Source organism: Microtus pennsylvanicus, chromosome 15 (assembly GCF_037038515.1).
Source record: "Microtus pennsylvanicus isolate mMicPen1 chromosome 15, mMicPen1.hap1, whole genome shotgun sequence".
NCBI lineage: Eukaryota > Metazoa > Chordata > Mammalia > Rodentia > Cricetidae > Microtus > Microtus pennsylvanicus.
This window is the reverse complement of record NC_134593.1, coordinates 27,269,682-27,288,551: the sequence shown is the minus strand read 5'-3', so window position 1 is coordinate 27,288,551 and position 18,870 is coordinate 27,269,682. Positions and strand designations below refer to the sequence as shown.

Here is an 18,870-nt window from a genome sequence, read left to right as displayed (position 1 = left end):
ATAAATATTTTTTTAAAGAATTGAACTTACTGTCTTCTCAAGAGTGGTAGCTAGAATAGAAAAATACATGTCATTTTTTTTAGTTTTGACTTTAAAATCATGCACATGTTTTACATGACTACAAATCAAGAGGATTCTTTAAAAATTGAAATTAAATAAACCAATTTTGCTATATTGAGTTTGCAGCTTAACCTTCTTTAAAAGAAGAACCTGCAAATTTTAAATTTTAAACCTGCAAATTTGTATATGTTATGATATGCTTAAGGACCAGAAATAACTGTAAAGAAGCAGTGTGAGACACTCATTGATAGAATTTGGTTTAAAATATTAATAATTTTTATTGTCATTAAGAATTAAGACTTCACCTGGCAAATTGGCTGAGTGATTAAGAGCACTGATTGCTCTTCCATAGGACCCAGGTTCAATTCCCAACACCCTCATGGCAGCACACAGCCATCTGTAACTCAAGTTCCAGGGCATCAACCCCTGTGTTCTATCTAGCCTCTGAAGGCACCAGACACATTCCTAGTACACAAACACATGCATGCCAAAATGCTCCTATGCATAAAAGAATTTAAAAACAAAATATCAAGGCTTCACTATGAGACAGAAGATTATAGATCAAAATTAATTTGAAGGAGTAGTATTGGTATGAATTCACTGATATTTTCCACTTAAAAGATTTTTTTAGCCTTTTCCATTGAAAGTAAGGAAGAACAAGTGACTCTGGTCCCACTGCTATACCTACCTGTAAGAGACTAGGGTTTTATGGAGAAAAGGATTCTCAAATTTAGAGCGCTGTGTGTAGAAAGTGAGCCTGGGTCTCTGTACTCTAGTGCACAAAAGAAGCTCAAACAACCAGGGTCTTATTCAAGAAGAACAGTTGATAGAGTCATTACAGAACACTGAAACACAAGCATGGCATAGGAAATACCATGTAAGTTTGTAGTAATGCTTTGTCTAAAAATGCATTGTCATACCAGTTCACCTCTCTGAACATGGAGAATGAAATCTGAGCTCCGTTTCAGGTAAATAGGTGATGAGTTGGTTTAGCTCATGAGTGAGAAATGGATCGTCTGAGGTGCTAAAATTAGTAAATAAATTGGTGGGACATCAAAGTAAACATTCAGTGAGTACGAGGCATTGTGGAGTAGGAAAAAATATGTTCAGACCACATATGACAAAGGATATCGAAAATATTTAAGGAACCCAAAAACAAGAAATTAGCCAAACTTTAAAAATGGAATATGACCTGGATAGTACTTCTCACAAGATTATATACAAATAGCCAACAAATACATGAAATGGTGCCCAGTGATACTAGTCGGGGAGAAGGGACTTGAAATGGATGTGAGGCCACCTCACACCTCTTGGGCTGGGTGTTGTAGAAAGATATTGGGTTCTGTTGAGAATCTAAAGGAAGGTAGTCGTTGTGGAAGACACTGTATGACCCGCAATCCCACTTCTAGCTGTTGAGAATTGAAGTCAGTTTGTCAAAGGGAAGCTGTACTTCCATGTGTGTTATTCCTACATGTATTTAACCTAAGTGTACATGGAAGGACAGGTAGGAAAAAAGGTGTGTTTAGACACTGGGCCACACCTTCTCGTCGCAAACAGGAACTACTGTTGTCATTTGAAACAGCATATTTTTGAGCCTGGAACTAGCTCTTGTAGACCAGGCTGGCCTTGAACTCACAGAGATGGGATTAAAGTGCTGGGATTAAAGGCTACCACCCAGCTGCCAGGATTGTTTTTATTCTTCAGGTTTCTTTTGAGACCAAAGTTTATCATGTTACCTTGGCTGGCATTGGACTCCTGGGCTCCAACAGTCCTCCCATCTCAGCTTTTTTGTGGTGGAACTACATGCACTGACTACACACCTAGCATTTTTTTTGTTTTGTTTGTTTTTAATGTGTTTGGGTTCATGTATATATGTGTACCATCTTGTGCCTCATGCCCACAGTGGCCAGAAGAGGGAATGCTATCCCAGTTCAAGGAACTGGAGTTACAATAGGTTGTGAACTGTCAAGTGAATACTGGGAATCAAACCTTATTTGATTAAATTAAATTATTTATTTATGTGACTAAAACAAATGATAATCATTGACTTTTGCCTTCTGCCCTGTGTGAAAAATACCTGATCTGGAAGGGAGTGGAATAGAAATAGAAGCAAGTTCCTTTCGTTGTCTTCCATACACTCCAGACTCTGAACCGACCTTACCATATTCAGATTACATGGCTCCCTCTGGGATTCCTTATGTCTTTGGCTTCTGTGCTATAAGGAAGTCTTTTGTTGTCGTTTGGTTTGTTTTTAATATTCAAGTAAATTCCAATTTTTGGTCAGTTTTTAGGCTTTGTCAGATCTTATGGGTAAGATCAGTGCTTAGATGCCCTGTTATGACAAACCTCTTAAAACAAAATATTCATCCTTATTCACATGTCTTAGATAGGGTTTCTATTACTGTGACGAAACACCATGACTAAAAGACAAATTGAAGAGGAAAGGGTTTATTTTGCTTATACTTCCATATCACTGTTCATAATTGAAGGAAGTCAGGACAGGAACCTGGAAACCAGAATTAATGCAGAGGCCATGGAGGGGTGCTGCTTCTGACTTGCTCATCATGGCTCAGCATGTTTTCTTACAGAACCCAGGACCACTATTGGCTCTTTCCCCTCAATCACTAATTAAGAAAACGCCCTACAAGCTTGCCTCTTATAGAGGCATTTTCTTAACTGAGGTTCCCTCCTCTCAGATGTCTTTAGCTTGTGTCAAGTTGATATAAAACTATCCAGCACATTAACATTTAGCAGATTTTGGGTAAGCTCAGCACAGTTCATTTTGTTTGACATTCATGTTTTCAAAGTATATAAGGTCATAAGTATGCTAATTAGCTTGATGGAGCCATTCCAGAGTATATACATTATCAAAACATTGTAAGCCATAGGCACTTTTATTTAACAATTTAGTTTCCTTATGGTATTTTTCCTCTCTCAAAGTAACAGAAAGGAATTTGGAAGATTCCTAATAGCTAGGTGCTGGCTATTCTAATATGGATATTGGTCAAGGCCTGTGTTAATCAGTTCGCATTCAAGCTCCTTTAATTACTTGTTCTTAGAGAATTTCATACAGTATACTTTTATCATATTCTTTCCTGCACCCCCTCCCCCAGCTCCTTCCAGAACCTCCCCTCTCCCTATCCACGCAACTACGTTTTTTCTCTCTCTTAAAAAAAAGGAAGAAAAAGGCCACTAAAAAACATGGAGTCAGATTTGTGTTGTCCATCTACTCCTGAGCATGAGGTCTGCCATGTGGCTGGCATACCCAGTATCCTCTGTCCCTTGAAGAAAACTGATTTTTTCCTTCCCCTACCACCTATCATTTGTAAATAGCTTTTTGGCTAGGGGTGGGATTTACCCACTTCCCCTCCTTCATGCTGGGATTTTTGCTGGCTTGAGTTTGTGCAGGTTTTGGACATTCTGTCTTGATGACTTAGCCATGGCCTATGTGGAGTATCCTGCTGTGACTCCCATTCTGCATGAAGGAACAATGGGGTATTCATTTGACATTGCTTGGCAGCTAAGTGATAGACTCTGAACCCAGAATCCAAATGTTTCTCTTCTGTAGCACATCTGTGAACCCCACCTTAAAATATTTCTTTTCTCTTGGCTTCCCCATCCACTGACCAAGCCAGATTTCTTCATCTAGTCCATGAAATGTCAACAGATGTTCCATAAAAAAGAAAGTTTAATGGAAAAATATTTACCCAGCGCTTTTCTTATGTGCATAGAGATTATTTATGCTGAGAACTTCTCACAGAATTATATGTTAAATGTATATTGCATATCACCAAGGGGAACATTCATCTTGTAGCATTCTAAAACTATTTTTGTGTGGAATGTTGTATTTGGTTTTATTTTTAAAAGTTATCTATAGATATCTTGGGGAACACACAGTTCTGTGCCATTTCTGTGTTCTTGAATCTCATCCATTCCCTTACACTGTTAGTTTCCCCTAAATCTTGTAGGCTGTTTCTTGAGTATAAATTCGCAGATGTGTTTGCCCGCCTTAGCGTAGAGAAAGCAGTGCTTTTCCTGGAGTCACTGTATTATACAAGGTTAAATATGTCTGCTTAGCTGCTGTTCCTGCATGGATGCCAGGGCTGCATATGCCAGCTGCCACCTGTGCTCTGTGTTGAGTACTTGGAAGTATGTTTCCTGTGCTGCACCACCAGGACAGTTGCCCCAAGATCACAGTGAACATTGTGCTTTCTGTGCGTTTTGAAAGCCTGTCAGCAGCTGGGTCCTCCTCTATGTGCCTGTAGTCTGACATGGTGTCTACGGGTGGTGACTTTACTTTTTGACCAGGAAGCCTTAAGGCAAAATCCTGTTTACTTTAGTTCACACAGCACATGTTATCAACTGGCTTTGCTTCCATAAATGTCTGGATGGATTCGCTTTCTTGAAGTATTAACTGTCAAAAAATAATGTTTTGTATTGAAAGTTTGAGAATATTTCATCCCTTTTGTTAGTAAAAGTCTTGTATTTCAATATAATGCTATAACGTCCTTAAAGTTTTTTTTCCATTTGGAACTTTTTTAAATAAAACTATTTCTCAGTATTGGTAGGGCATTATGAATCAAATATAATCCTACATTCCATAAGTTATTAAAGTATTTTTTTTAAAAGTCTGGATAGTCACATTTTTTATAAGTCAGATGTCTTATTGTGGCCTCTTACTGTACTAGAGCTCAGAGCCTTTTGCATGGTAGGCAAGCACTCTGAGCTCTGTCCCGAGCCTGTGTGACCTCTTTGTTTTAATCATGATTAATTCCTTTATTGTTTGCATAAATTCACCCAGATTTATGTTACCTTTCAATGTCATCTAAGCATCTGCTGTCTCTTCAACCAGGTTTATGAACAGAAAGCAGCCTCCCATAGCACTTCAGTAGATAATTCATGCTAGATTAGATATTTTATTACATATATGTTTTGCCTGTGTGTGCCAGGTGCCATTGGGTCCCGTAGAACTGGAAGACAGCTGTGGGCTGTCTTCTTGGGTGCTGGGAATTGATTGATCTCAGAAGAGCAACCGGGGCTCTTAATTAAGTAATCTTGGATTATTATGCCTAGTTACAAATAATCTCATTAATTAATTCTATGCAACACTATACCATCTAATCTGACATTTTACATTGACAAATACTCTGGAAATCGAGAAAGTTTGTGCATTATTAATTGAGTTTGGATTCATATTTTATCTGACTTTATGTAAGTTACCTTTCTCTTGCTGTCATTTGAACTCCATTTTTTAAATGGAATAACTGATTTTAAGTTTTTCTAAAAAAACAAAAAATGCACAACTTTAAATGCTAATTAGAAATATCTTATGTATGAAAGGGCCAGAACTGAGCAGGGGGGCCTACATCATTCTCAGTCTCAGTGTCTGAATACGTATCTTTTCAGGTTCTGAAAAGTTACAGAAAAAAGAAAAGAAGGGGGAAGAAGAGTGTTGAGAAATGCTTATATGGGAAAAGAGACATTGCATCCAAGAAGCCACTCCTGAGCCCTATCCCTGAGCTGCCTGAAGTCTCTGAAATGACAGCTCTGGCTGACTGCACACAGAGGACGTGTTCAGGTGCGTCTCTCAGTCTGAGCTTATTTTCTTTCACCCCCTCCATGTGCTCTCTCTTACCTTTTTCCATTCACTTTTATTTTAAAATAAAAAAAAAGATTGAATTCATTATTAGTAAAGGAAGTTGTAGCCTGTAATCTGTGAGGAGTCTAGGCTCTATCAGAGTCTGATGAAATCCTCATCATTTTTATCAGAAAAATTCAAACACAAAATTTGCATGTAATTTTGTGGGAGATTATTTCTGTTCATCTACTTTTTACTGTATTTTGATTGTGTGGCTCATCACAAAGTAGGCAAATGATCGCTTTTTAATATATACATCTTAAGAGTTAATGACAGTGCCAGATCGTAACAGCACACATCTTTAATCCCAGCACTCGAAGAGAGAGTCGGATCTCTGAGTTCAAGGCCAGCCTGGTCTACAGAGATTTCCAGGACAGCCAGGGCTCACAGAGAGCCCTGTCTCAAAAAACTGAAGAAAAAAAAGAAAAGAGTTAATATCAGAAATAGGAAAGTAGAAAAACTAGCCTTATAACATTTCCTTGCAATTATAATCTAGAGATGTTTATTTGTAAGTTGGTCTTGATTACCTTGAGAGTTACTGTTACAAACAAGCGAAGACCAAGGTGATTTATATCCTAAGATATATTCATTCTGTGTGTGTGAGTGTTTTGCCTGCATGTATGTATATTCATTATATACATGCCTAGTGCCTGCTGTAGCCAGAAGGAGGGCATCAGATCCCCATAACTGGAGTTGCAGATGGTTGTGGGTTGCCATGGAGTGTTGGAAACCAAAGCCACATCTTCTGCAAGAGTACCCAATGTTCTTAACCCCTTAGCCATCTCTCTAGCCCCTTTAATGTGTAAATTTAAGCTGAGTTTTTGTGCTTAAACTGTTATAAAAAGTACCCCCCCCTTTAGCATGTTGATTTTTTGTATATGTAGCCATTTTAAAGTAGTTACCTTTGTCTAATTTCATATCACCTTAGCATGCATTTTTAAAGAATTCGAGATGAATGATATGTGTGTCACTGTAGACTGGCTTCTGCAGGCATCTCAACTTGAGGGCAGAGCAGGAGTTTAACAAATACTCAGAATTACTCATTCCTGGCTTCTTTCTTTTGCTCTTGTCCTGTCGTATGGAGTGCTGTGAAATGGGAGGTCTGCCATTTCTACCTTCTTTTAATCTGGCCTTGATTCTTCATATCTATTAAAATGTTACTACCTTCATTGCAGGAAAATACTTTGACTTTCAGTGGTTTTAATCTGTAATTGCTGTTGTCACCTGAAAAGAGGGTTTAAGACAATTTAGTTTATTTTCATCTCTCTCTATAATGTTTACTCCCTAACATCTCTTTTTTTCTCGGGATGCTATAAACATATACCAATACTAATTTTAAAGTAATAAAAGATCCTAGCTAATATGGTCATTGTAAATCATGACTTGTGTGAATCTCTAACTTTACATACTATTTAACATACTCTAATCATGAATGTATTTTTTCAGATTGAAATGTTTTTGTTTTTTTTAACTTTAGGCTCAGCTATATTTTATATAAATCTTCCAGCTTTGATTTAATTTAAAACATCTTTTATATTCATTTGAATGACCAACTAAAAACATTATTTTAGATAATAGAGATAGAATCTAATAGCATTGATTTAGAATCATAAGAACAGTGATTCTCAACCTGTGGGACGCAACCCCCTTGGGGACCAAATGACCCTTTCACAGAGGTCACCTAGCACCATTAGGAAGCACAGATATTTATTTTTTTAATTTATTTATTTTTATTTATTTATTTATTAAAGATTTCTGCCTCCTCCCCGCCACTGCCTCCCATTTCCCTCCCCCTCTTCCGATCAAGTCCCCTTCCCTCATCAGCTCAAAGAGCAATCAGGGTTCCCTGACGTGTGGGAAGTCCAAGGACCACCCACCTCCATCCAGGTCTAGTAAGGTGAGCATCCAAACTGCCTAGGCTCCCACAAAGCCAGTACGTGCAGTAGGATCAAAAACCCATTGCCATTGTTCTTGAGTTCTCAGTAGTCCTCATTGTCCACTATGTTCAGCAAGTCCAGTTTTATCCCAGGCTTTTTCAGACCCAGGCCAGCTGGCCTTAGTGGGTTCCCGATAGAACATCCCCATTGTCTCAGATATTTACAACTCACAACAGTAGCAAAACTATAGTTATGAAGTAGCAACGAAAAGAATTTCGTGTTGGGGTCACCATCGCATGAGGAACTATATTAAAGGGTCACAGTATTAGGAAGGTTGAGAACCTCTGCTTTAGGACGACGTGTCCCTTCTCAATCTCAAACCTTACTAATGGCTTTCTCACCTATGAAGTACTACAAACAGAGCTACATGTGATGTTCTTGTCTGGAGGATGAAGCTTAGTCGGGAAGGAGGGGACTTTGAGATTGGGTTCCATGGCTCTGTTTACTTTTTATATTTTTTTGTATCTACTTGAGTATATTTTATGGGAATTCTTAGAAGCCATGACACCTGCACATTTCAGCTGCTATTCTTCATGTACCCTAGAATTCTGATTTTATCACCTTGTTTTAAGAAGGCTTTGATAGAAGAATTTAAAGAGTGATGTCTGTTTTTCAGTAAGTAAGGACTGTTTCACACTATTGCACCTTTTAGTATGAGCAGCACATTAAAGAAAAGGAAACTCACACAGCAGTCTCATTTTCATAGTCTGAACTTGTGTGCTTTATTATTCCATGGTTGAACACTTGTTTTCTTAACCTATGGACTGGGACGGTAAGGGACGGAGAACAACAGATGTGCGCAAGAAAAGTGTGATGATTGTAGGTTGTGTACTTTCTGAAAGCTTAAAAGACAGTGCTGCATAGAGCACATTTGTGTAAGTCACAGACTGCTCATTTCTAGGCATTACACTGTTCCTTTGTAACTGAATTGAAGTGTGTTTCTATGCCATAGATGATTTCAGCGTAAGTGGTGAGCTGGAAGAAGTGATCTCTCTTGAAATTCCCGTCAAAAGAGAGACACTCTTACCTCTGGAGGAAGGTTTGCCTGAGCTGGATCCAGCCTTTGACCAGTCTCGTGTATATGAATTGTGCTGCTGCTTGCTGCCGGGCACTGCTGCTTCTGAGGAAGGCACAAACCCCAACAACAGGGACACAGGCAGAAACAGTAACTCCAGAGCAGAAAGTAAGTGTCAATGTGCAGAGGAGCCAAAAACCGAGACCAAGACTGAAAGCAATTCTGTGCCTTGTGCTTATGTGACCCAAGAGCACATTGTGTCAGATAGTCCAAAGCCTCTGTGTAGCCCTTGGTGCCAGGAATTTTCCAAAGATGATCAAAATACAGAAAATCTTTGTGATAGCCTTACGGTTTCAGAGAATATGAATATAAAGTGTAAGAAAGAGAGTGCATGCTCAGCTCTAAAGGGGAATCTGCAGTGCGACCCTTTCCCATCTGACTCAGAAAGGGAGCGTAATTGTTCAGAAGATATTCTAGTTACAAATCTAAATGAATCTACAAGACCCAGTAAAAATGCAGGAAGAAAACATGCAGAGAACGGCCGCATCACGAGTGGTAGAGAAAGGAAACGAAGATACTCTAGGAACTTTTGTGAGAGACAGAGTTCATACCTGGAACAGAACGGTAACTCTGCATCTTCCCGCAGTGGGGAAAGCTCTTCAGAGGTTATTGTGGGGAATCCCCAGCTTTGTGAAGATTTATCTGCCGCCCTAGAGCAAAGCTTTCAGAGAGCAAGCACTAAACCCAAAGTGAGACGCAGCTCAAGGCTCCAGGGAAGCCTGGAAGATACAGGGCTTGTATGGATGTTGCCTCCCACTCCTCCCACATCCCAGGAAACGAAAAGGAGGAGGACAATTTGTGCCTTTGACAGCAGAGGATTTGAAAGTATATCCTCTTCTAGAGAAGAGACTATATCCTCGGGACAAAACCCAGGTGCCCTGCCGTCCATCCCAGGCAGTGAGGGCCAAGGTGTTGGTTCTTCTAAGCTACCTGGGAGGAGGAGGAAGAGCATCTGTGTATCTACACTCACAAATGCTGAGAGTACCACTGAGCCACCAGGCTTCAAGAGAAGATCCTTTCTCAAGAAGGGAGAGAGCTCTCAACTGCCATGAGGGGGCTGGGCACAGGAGAACTGGTTCTGGAACTGACAGTTTCACCTGGCATTGGCTCTTAAAAGGAGGGATCCCAGCTTCCTCCCTGCTACTTTCATCCCTGTTCAGCTTCAGTGCATTGCTTGTTTCTAATAAAAAGCATTTGAGTTGTGATGACTTTGAGTAGAAAGAAATGAATTTCTTCATCATCCAAAAGAAAAAAACCTATTGTATATCTTCTCCCTCCAAATGCTAAGTAGGTTTATTAGTCTTACTGAAATGTTCATTTTTAAACTCAACAGTGTTTCTGCATTTTTTTTCAGTTTCACAGAGCACATTTAATCTTCTACACTTGAAAACAGTACACAAAAATAAATCCATGTAAATAGTAAAACTGAGGATCTAAGTTAGTGCTTCTCTGTGTTAGAGGGATGACAGCTAAGTAAATGATACTGTCTCATAATGTTACCGTACTTAAAATAAAGTCATGGTAACTACTTTGGATGTCTACTCAGGAATACTCAAACTGCTTTTTTAAGAGTACATGGTTGTCTTGATTCACCTGGTTTCTCAGGGACTACTTATCACAAAATTCTAGAATGATACTTTAATGCCAGGGGTGGAAAAATGCTGATAATTACACTTTGTTCCCTTTCCTTAGTGAAATGAAAACGGCATGAAGGTAAAAGCAAATCCCTCCCAACGGCACAATCCGTACGAACACCCATTTCTGTATACAAAAGTCTCTCAGCTTTCTTCAATGTTGACAGCGTTTCCCAACAAGGCCCCTCAGTATGAGATGACAGTGACAGTGCTGAGGCCTGCCACTTGTTACAGTACTTTCTGAAGACACTGAGGATAGAGTTAGTTGTGGCACACTCAGAATGGCTGCCAAGGCCCCACAGTCAATCGGGTCTCATACACTTTCATCCACTGACCAGCAATGTCATCAGACCGGTAAAGAGAATTTTTCCTACTGGTTCTGAAGATGTGTTCTACGGTCCCTTGAGTAGCTTGGACAATTAAAGGGAGCTTATTCTGGAAAAGTACTAGCTTAAGGTATGGATTCCTAGGTTGATCACATGGAAAGTCCTTACAAGCCCATTTATTTAGCTCTGTATCATAGGCTTCTACAGTAGACACACACTGATGATTTCCACAGGTTCCAGCTGTGTAGTAAATGGAGTCTTTGTACACAGATGCCAAGCCCTGGACTCTAGAAACAGTCATGGGGGTTAAAAATCCCCAGTAGTCTTTTTGTGGCTCATAGAAGAGGAAAATTCCCCCTGTAAAACATAGATCTTTCCTTTGTGTTCCACAGCATTGTGAAACTCCCTGCAATCGGCATGGCGCAGGCAGTATCCGACAGTTCTCTCTGCTGCCATAGCACACCACAGACTGCAGGGAGTTTCCTCCATCGCCTTCATACACATGCCCTCCAATTGCCTACATTTTACCACTGAAGTGCATGAGTTTGCAGCCTATTCTGGCCTGAAGCAAGGATGGCTTGGATAGCGATCTATTGATGAAATGGTCATACATCCAAAAAAATTATTTTCTGCCTTATGATCAATGGAGACCTCACTGCTGCTTGACCTGTACCCTCCTGAGATGTAAATGTCATTATCTGGTGATAGAAGGATCCTAACTTCTCTTAAGTCATTTGGTGATTTGCATAGTTTAAATTCTTCTGTGACTATATGTAGACAAGGCACTGTTTGCTTCTTTCGTGTGTGTGTGCGTGCGTGCAGCATCAAAACATTTCAGAAGCACTCATTCCAAGCCTCTGCATACTAAGGCCTGTGCAAACTGAGGTGGAATTTTCTTGATAAATATATTTTCCATCAAAGGAAAACATACATTTGGCAAAAATTTCTGAAAAGTGTACTTCTCTTTCATTCTGCTTATGTTCACACCATCTTCTAATGCTCTCATAAATGTGTTCTTCCCGGTCCGTCTGCCTTTACATCATTGCTATCTAGTATGCTTAGGAGTTGGTCTTTTGTCAGCTGCAGAAACTCTTTCCTTTGGTGACACAGAGAAACTTTTTACGGATGTGTTGTTTGGATGACCTCATGACCATGATGATTAGCAAAGATAAAGACTCCAGTAGAATTTTGTGGGTCCAAATGACTAATCATATTCTTAGCACATTGGTCTTATATAGAAGGAATTTGGGAGATGCTAGCTGTAGTGAACAAGGCTTGAACATTGGCCTGTCAGAACAACTCTAGAGGTATAGGCACAATTCAATACTAAATCCATTGCTTTTGCTTCAGCACTGATGATTCGAACTCTCTGAGTACTTTCGGGAGGGCCGCTAGTGAACATGGATCTGGGGGACCACGTAAGACCTGGGAAAGGGAGGAAGCAGAATTGTGTTCTCACATGCTAACTGAAGCAGGGGCTGAGTGCAGCAAGAACATCTCTATGACAGGAAAGTTTTCCCATGATCCACCTCTACTACAATGTTTGTCAACTGAAACATGAGTTTAATTGGTGTTTTTTTTTTTAAATTGATATTTGTTGAGCTTTACATCTTTCTCTGCTCCCCTCCCTGCCTCTACCCCTCCCCCCCTTCAATCCTCCCCCAAGGTCCCCATGCTCCCAATTTACTCAGGAGATCTTGTCTTTTTCTTACTTTCTACTTCCCATGTAGATTAGATCTATGTATGTCTCTCTTAGTGACCTCATTGTTGTCTAAGTTCTCTGGGATTGTGGTTTGTAGGCTGGCTTTCTTTGTTTTATGTTTAAAAACCACGTATAATTGAGTACATGTGATAATTGTCTTTCTGTGTCTGGTTTACCTCACTCAAAATAGTGTTTTCTAGCTCCATCCATTTTCCTGCAAAATTCTAGACGTTATTTTTTTCTGCTGTGTAGTACTCCATGCGTAAATGTACCACATTTTCCTTATCCATTCTTTGGTCGAGGGGCATGTAGGTTGTTTCCAGGTTCTGGCTATGACAAACAAAGCTGCTATGAACATAGTTGAGCACATGTTCTTGTGGCACGATTGAGCATCCTTTGGATATATACCCAAAAGTGGTATTACTGGGTCTTGAGGAAGGTTGTTTCCTAATTTTCTGAGAAATCACCACACTGACATCCAAAGGGGTTATACCAGCTTGCATTCCTACCAGCAATGCAGAAGTGTTCTCTTTTCCTCACAACTTCTCCAGCATAAGTTGTCATCAGTGTTTTTGATCTTGGCCATTCTTACAGGTATAAGATGGAATCTCAGAGCTGTTTTGATTTGCATTTCTCTGATGACTAAGGATGTTGAACATTTCCTTAAGTGTCTTTCAGCCATTTTAGATTCCTGTTGAGAGTTTTCTGTTTAGGTCTTTATTCCATTTTTTTTATTGGATTATGTGTTCTTTTGGTGTTCAATTTTTCGAGTTCTTTTTATATTTTGGAGATCAGACCTCTGTCCGATGTGGGGTTACTGAAGATCTTTTCCCATTCTGTAGGCTGTCGTTTTCCTTTGCTTTACAGAAGCTTTTCAGTTTCAGGAGGTCCCATTGTTTCTCTCAGTGTCTGTGCTGCTGGGGTTCTATTTAGGAAGTGGTTCCCTGTGCCATTGTGTTCAAGTGTGCTTCCCACTTTCTCTTCTATGAGGTTCAGTGTAGCTGGCTTTATGTTGAGGTCTTTGATCCTTTTGGACTTGAGTTTTGTGCATGGTGATAGATATGGGTCTATTTTCATTCTTCTACATGTTGATATCCAGTTATGCCAGCACCACTTATTAAATATGCTTTCATTTTTCCATTGTTTTTTTTTTTTTTTTTGCTTCCTTGTCAAAGATCAGGTGTTCGAAGATGTGTGGATTGAAATCCGGGTCTTTAATTCGGTTCCATTGGTCCTCCTGTCTGCTCTAATGCCAATACCTGGCTGTTCAGTACTGTAGCTCTATAGTAGAGTTTGAAGTCAGGGATGCCTCCAAAAGTTCTTTCTTTTATTGTACAGAATTTTTTTTGGCTATCCTGTTTTTATTTATTATTTATTTATTTATTGCTTTTCCATATGAAGTTGAGTACCATTCTTTCGAAGTCTTTGAAGAATTTTGCTGGGATTTTGATGGGCACTGCATTGAATCTGTTGATTGCTTTTGGTAAGATTGCCATTTTTACTTTGTTAATTCTGCCTATCTAAGAGCATGGGAGATCTTTCCAATTCCTGGTGTCTTCTTCAAGAATTCAAAGTTCTTGTCATACAAGTCTTCCAATTGTTTGGTTAGAGATAATCTGAGATATTTTATGCTATTTGTGGCTATTGTGAAGAGTGTTGGTTCTCTGATTTCTTCCCCAGTCCTTTTATCATCTGTGTACAGGAGGGCTACTGATTATTTTTTTTAATTAATCTTGTATCCCTGCTCTCTCCAAGACCTTTATCATGAAGGGATGTTGTATTTTGTCTAAAGCTTTTTCAGCATCTAATGAGATGATCATGTGGTTTTTATTTTTCAGCTTGTTTATATAGTGGATTATGTTGACAGATTTTCATATGTTGAACCATCCCTGTATCTGTGGGATGAAGCAATTTTACCATGGTAGATGATGGTTCTGATGTGTTCTTGGATTCAATTTGCCAGTATTTTATTTAGTATATTTGCATCAATGTTCATGAGTGAGATTGGTTTGTAATTCCCTTCTTTAGTAATGTCTTTCTGTGCTTTGTGTATCATGGTAATTGTAGCCTCATAAAGAGTTTGGCAGTGTTCCTTCTATTTCTATTGTGTGGAATAATTTGAGGAGTATTGGTATTATTAGTTCTTCTTTGAAAGTCTTGCAGAATTCTGAGCTGAAACCATCTGGTCCTGGGCTTTTTTTGGTTGGGAGACTTTTGATGACTGTTTCTATATCTTCAACCGTTATAGGTTTGTTTAATTTGCTTATCTGGTCTTGATTTAATTTTGGTAAGTGATATTTATCCAGAAAGTTGTCCATTTCCTTTAAGTTTTCCAATTTTGTGGAGTGCAGGTTTTCAAAATATGACCTGATGATCCTCTATATTTCCTCCTTGTCTGTTGTTATGCCCACCCTTTTCATTTCTGATTTTATTAATTTGGATATTCTCTATCTGCCTTTTGGTTAGTTTGGATAAAGGTTTGTCTATTTTGTTGATTTTTCTCGAAGAACCAACTCTTTGTCTCATTGGTTCTTTGTATTGTTTTCTTTGTTTCTATTTTGTTGATTTCAGCTCTCAATTTGATTATTTTCTGCCATCTAGTTCTCTTAGGTGAGTTTGCTTCTTTTTGTTCTAAAGTTTTCAAATGTTCTGATAATTCACTAGTGTAGGATTTTCCCATCTTCTTTATGCAGGCATTTAGTGCTATGAACTTTCCTCTTAACACTGCTTTCATTGTGTCCCATAAATTTGAGTATGTTGTGTGATCATTTTCACTGAATTTTAGGAAGTCTTTAATTTCCCCCTTTATTTCTTTTTGACCCATTGATGATTCGGGTGAGCATTGTTTAATTTTCATGTGTTTGTAGGTTTTCTGGAATTAGTATTGCTATTGACTTCTAGTTTTAAAGCATGGTGATCTAATAAGGTACATTGGCTTATTCCAATTATTTTGTGTTTGTTGAGATTTGTTTTGTTACCGAGTATGTGGCCAGTTTTTGAGAAGGTTCCATGAGGTGCTGAGAAGAAGGTATATTTTCTGTTTGGATGGAATATTCTATAGATGTCTGTTAAATCCATTTGAGCCATAACATCTGTTAGTTCTCTTATTTCTCTATTCATTTTTTGTCTGATTGACCTGTCCAGTGGTGAGAGGAAAGTGTTGAAGTCTCCCACTATTAGTGTGTGTGGTTTAATGTATGATTTAAGCTATAGAAGTGTTTCTTTGACATATGAGGGTGCCCTTGTATTTGGAGCATAGATGTTCAGTATTGAAATTTCCTCTTGGTGGATTTTTCCTGTGACTAATGTGAAATGATCTTCTTTGTCGCTTTTGACTGATTTTAGTTTGAAGTCTATTTTGTTAGATATTAGGATAGCTACTCCCGCTTGTTTCTTAGGTCCATTTGATTGGTATATTTTTTACCAACTGGTGTAGGAAGTTCTTTTGTTCATGTGTTGCTTTCATTGACTAATGAATAAAAAAACTGCTTTGGGCCTGATAGGGCAGAACTTAGGTAACCGGAGTAGACAGAACTGAATGCTGGGAAGAAGGGCAGAGTGGCAGACATCATGGATCTCCTGCCTGAGACAGACGCTGGTTAGAATCTTGCTGGTAAGCCACAGTCATGTGGCGATACATAGATTAATAGAAATGGGTTAAATTAAGATGTAAGAATTAGCCAATAAGAAGTTAGAGCTAATAGGCCAGGCAGTGTTTAAATTAATACAGTTTCTATGTGATTATTTTGGGTGTAAGCTAGCCGGGTGGCTGGGAAAAACAAGTGGACCCTCTCTCCTTACACTACCCAACCCTTTACTCTGAGACACTGTCTTTGAGGTTGAGATGAGTTTCTTGTATGCAGAAGAAGGATAGATTCTGTTTTCATATCCAATCTGTTAGCCTGTGCCTTTTTATAGGTAACTTGAGTCCACTTACATTAAGGGATATTAATGACAGTGATCGCTATCTCCTGTTAATTTAGTTTCCATTGTTGGCGATGATAATTTGTGCATTTTTTTTCTTCAGGATTTGCTGTTATGAGATCATCAATTGTGTTTTTGTTGGTGTAGCCATCTTCCTTGGGTTGGAGTTTTCCTTCTAACATTTTGTATAGGGCTGGGTTTGTGGCTAGGTATTGGTGAAATCTAGATTTGTCATGGAATATCTTGTTTTGTCCTTCTATGGTGATTGACAGTTTTGCTGGGTATAGTAGTCTGGGCTGGCATCCATGATCTCTTAATGTCTGCATAATGCTTGACCATGACCTTCTGGCTTTCATTGTTTCCAATGAGAAGTCAGATGTAATTCTGATAGGTCTATCTTTATATGTTACTTGGCCTTTTTCCTTTGTAGCTCTTAATATTCTTTCTTTACTCTGTATGTTTAGTGTTTTGATTATTATGTGGTAAGAGGACTTTTTTTGGATCCAGTCTATTTGGTTTTCTGTAGGCCTCTTTTATCTTCATAGGCATATCTTTCTTTAGGTAAGTTTTCTTTTATGATTTTGTTAAATAAATTTTCTGTGCCTTTGAGTTAAACTTCTTCTTCTATACCTATTATTCTAAGATTTGGCCTTTTCATGGTATCCCATATTTCATGGATATTTTGGGTTAAGCTTTTGTTAGATTTAATGTTTTTTTAACTGATGAGTCTATTTTCTCTATTGTATCTTCAGCGCTTGAGATTCTCTCTTCCATTTCTTGTATTCTGTTGTTCATGCTTGCCTTTGTGGTTCCTGATCTTTTCCTCATGATTTCTGTTTCTATAATTCCTTTGGCTTGTGTTTTCTTTATTGTTTCTATTTCAGTTTTCAAGTCCTGGATAGTTTCTTTTATATGTTTGATTTCTTTTTCTTGGTTTTCTTTAAGTGATTTGCTGATATCTTCCAATTTTTTGTTTGTTTTTTCCTCCATTTCTTTAAGGGAATTTTTCATTTCATCTCTTAAGAATTTCAAACATTCCCTTGAAGTTATTTTTTAGGTCCATATTTGGTTGTTCAGGTCTTGCTGGTGTGTGTTGTGTCGTTCTTTGTGGTGTAGTGTGTGATCTTACCTTTTCTACTCATCGTTCCCTCTAATAGGTGTGGTTGTGGCTGTCTGAGATTCTGTTGAATAATCTTCTAGGTGCCAGTGAATCCAAAGCTCAGATAGTTGTTCCTCGTGGTATAGTCAGTGTTCTAGTTACCCCATTGGTTACTCCTGTTCCTGGAGATAGCTCAGCCCTCCTGTGCTTTGCTCTGCTCCCTTGGAATTTGCTGTGGAAGACCTACTTTGGCCTAGGCTGCTGGCTTTGAAGTGTTTCTGTAAATCCTGGTCTGGATCCCCTCCAACAGAAGTCCTTGGCTTGGAGTTGGACCTGTTCTGGTGGAGATTGCTCACTCTGGATCTGGTCGCTGGCTCAGTCCTGATCTGCCAGTGTTCCGGAACTGGGTTGGCTCCCAGGACTGGATTTGCTCCTGGCTTCTGCTCCTGATGGAGCTTTTTTCCTCAGGCCCTCCCTGTCCTAGGTGGCTCATTCAGTCTGTACATTGTTTTGAGTTGTTAAGAACACTGCAAGCATGGCAGGGGTCCATGGTTTCATTGGTTGTGTCTGAAGGTAGAATCCCATTCCTTGTTGGGGAAAACATACTTAAATGGCCACCTTCTTGGGTCAGGCCTGTAACCACACTCCTGGTCCCCTCCTCAGGCACCCTGCCGAGGTGGCCATCTCTCCAAGGGGCCCCTCAGCAGATGTCATTACACTTCCGGGTTCCAGCTCTCGTGTTTTTGCACTTTTATTTGTTGTGTTGTTCTTAATTTCTGGCTGGCTGCGGGTTAGACGGTAAAGACGTTATGCGAGGAAAAAGACACAGACACGCGGCGGTCCCATGTGGGTACACTTTAATGGGGGGAGGGGTAACAAGCAGGTAAGGGGCGTTCGGACACGGTAGGAAAGGCGGGGAAAAGAGGAGGGGGGGTCGTAGGACCCTCGCTTTTTAACGAGGAATACAAAGGCTTCTGGGAATATGTCCGTATCCAGGAGAACACTGGGAACTGTAGTTCCGCAAAAGAACAACAGTAAGTATACATTGACCACTGAAGGCTTAAGCTGTTCAGGAAAACATCTTTTAGATGACTTATTCTTTTCTTTGGGTTCAATTTAAGACCAGTTTTGACTTGGTTGTCCATCTCAAACCAAAGTTTTCCTTTGGTAGTTAAGTGAAATTGAGGCCCTACATTGAAACGTTTCTTTAATGACTGTAACTCTATAGATCCATTGTTATAAATGAAATATAATTAGAAATGACTATGCCCTCATTCTTCCAGATTGTTCAAATCAGTCACAAGTAAGTCAGAATTTAACTGTTTCCTATTAACTTTTTTTTGAAAAGTAGAAACTTAAATGTGTTCTAGAGAACTTGTTTACCAAGGTAAAGGATGGTGTGGGTCACTGCTTTGTTTAAACAGCATTTTCCAGCAGTTGAAACGTTTCCTAATATCCATATGTCTGTCCCTCTG

The 18,870-nt window shown here is 39.2% G+C and overlaps 1 protein-coding gene and 1 pseudogene across 2 annotated transcripts in view; one reads left to right on the top strand and one right to left on the bottom strand.

The window, feature by feature from the left end:
• Positions 1-9,939, top strand: part of Cdca2 (cell division cycle associated 2) — a 38,762-nt gene extending 28,823 nt beyond the window's left edge. For both annotated transcript variants that reach the window (XM_075949808.1, XM_075949807.1), the window contains exons 14-15: positions 5,467-5,638; positions 8,588-9,939. In XM_075949808.1, the coding sequence (XP_075805923.1) occupies positions 5,467-5,638; positions 8,588-9,762 (1,347 nt within the window). In that variant the 3' untranslated portion in view covers positions 9,763-9,939. The remainder of the gene's footprint in view (positions 1-5,466; positions 5,639-8,587) is intronic.
• Positions 9,940-10,572: 633 nt separating this feature from the next.
• Positions 10,573-17,987, bottom strand: LOC142835983 (kelch repeat and BTB domain-containing protein 8-like; annotated as a pseudogene).
• Between the last annotated feature and the right edge of the window lie 883 nt (positions 17,988-18,870).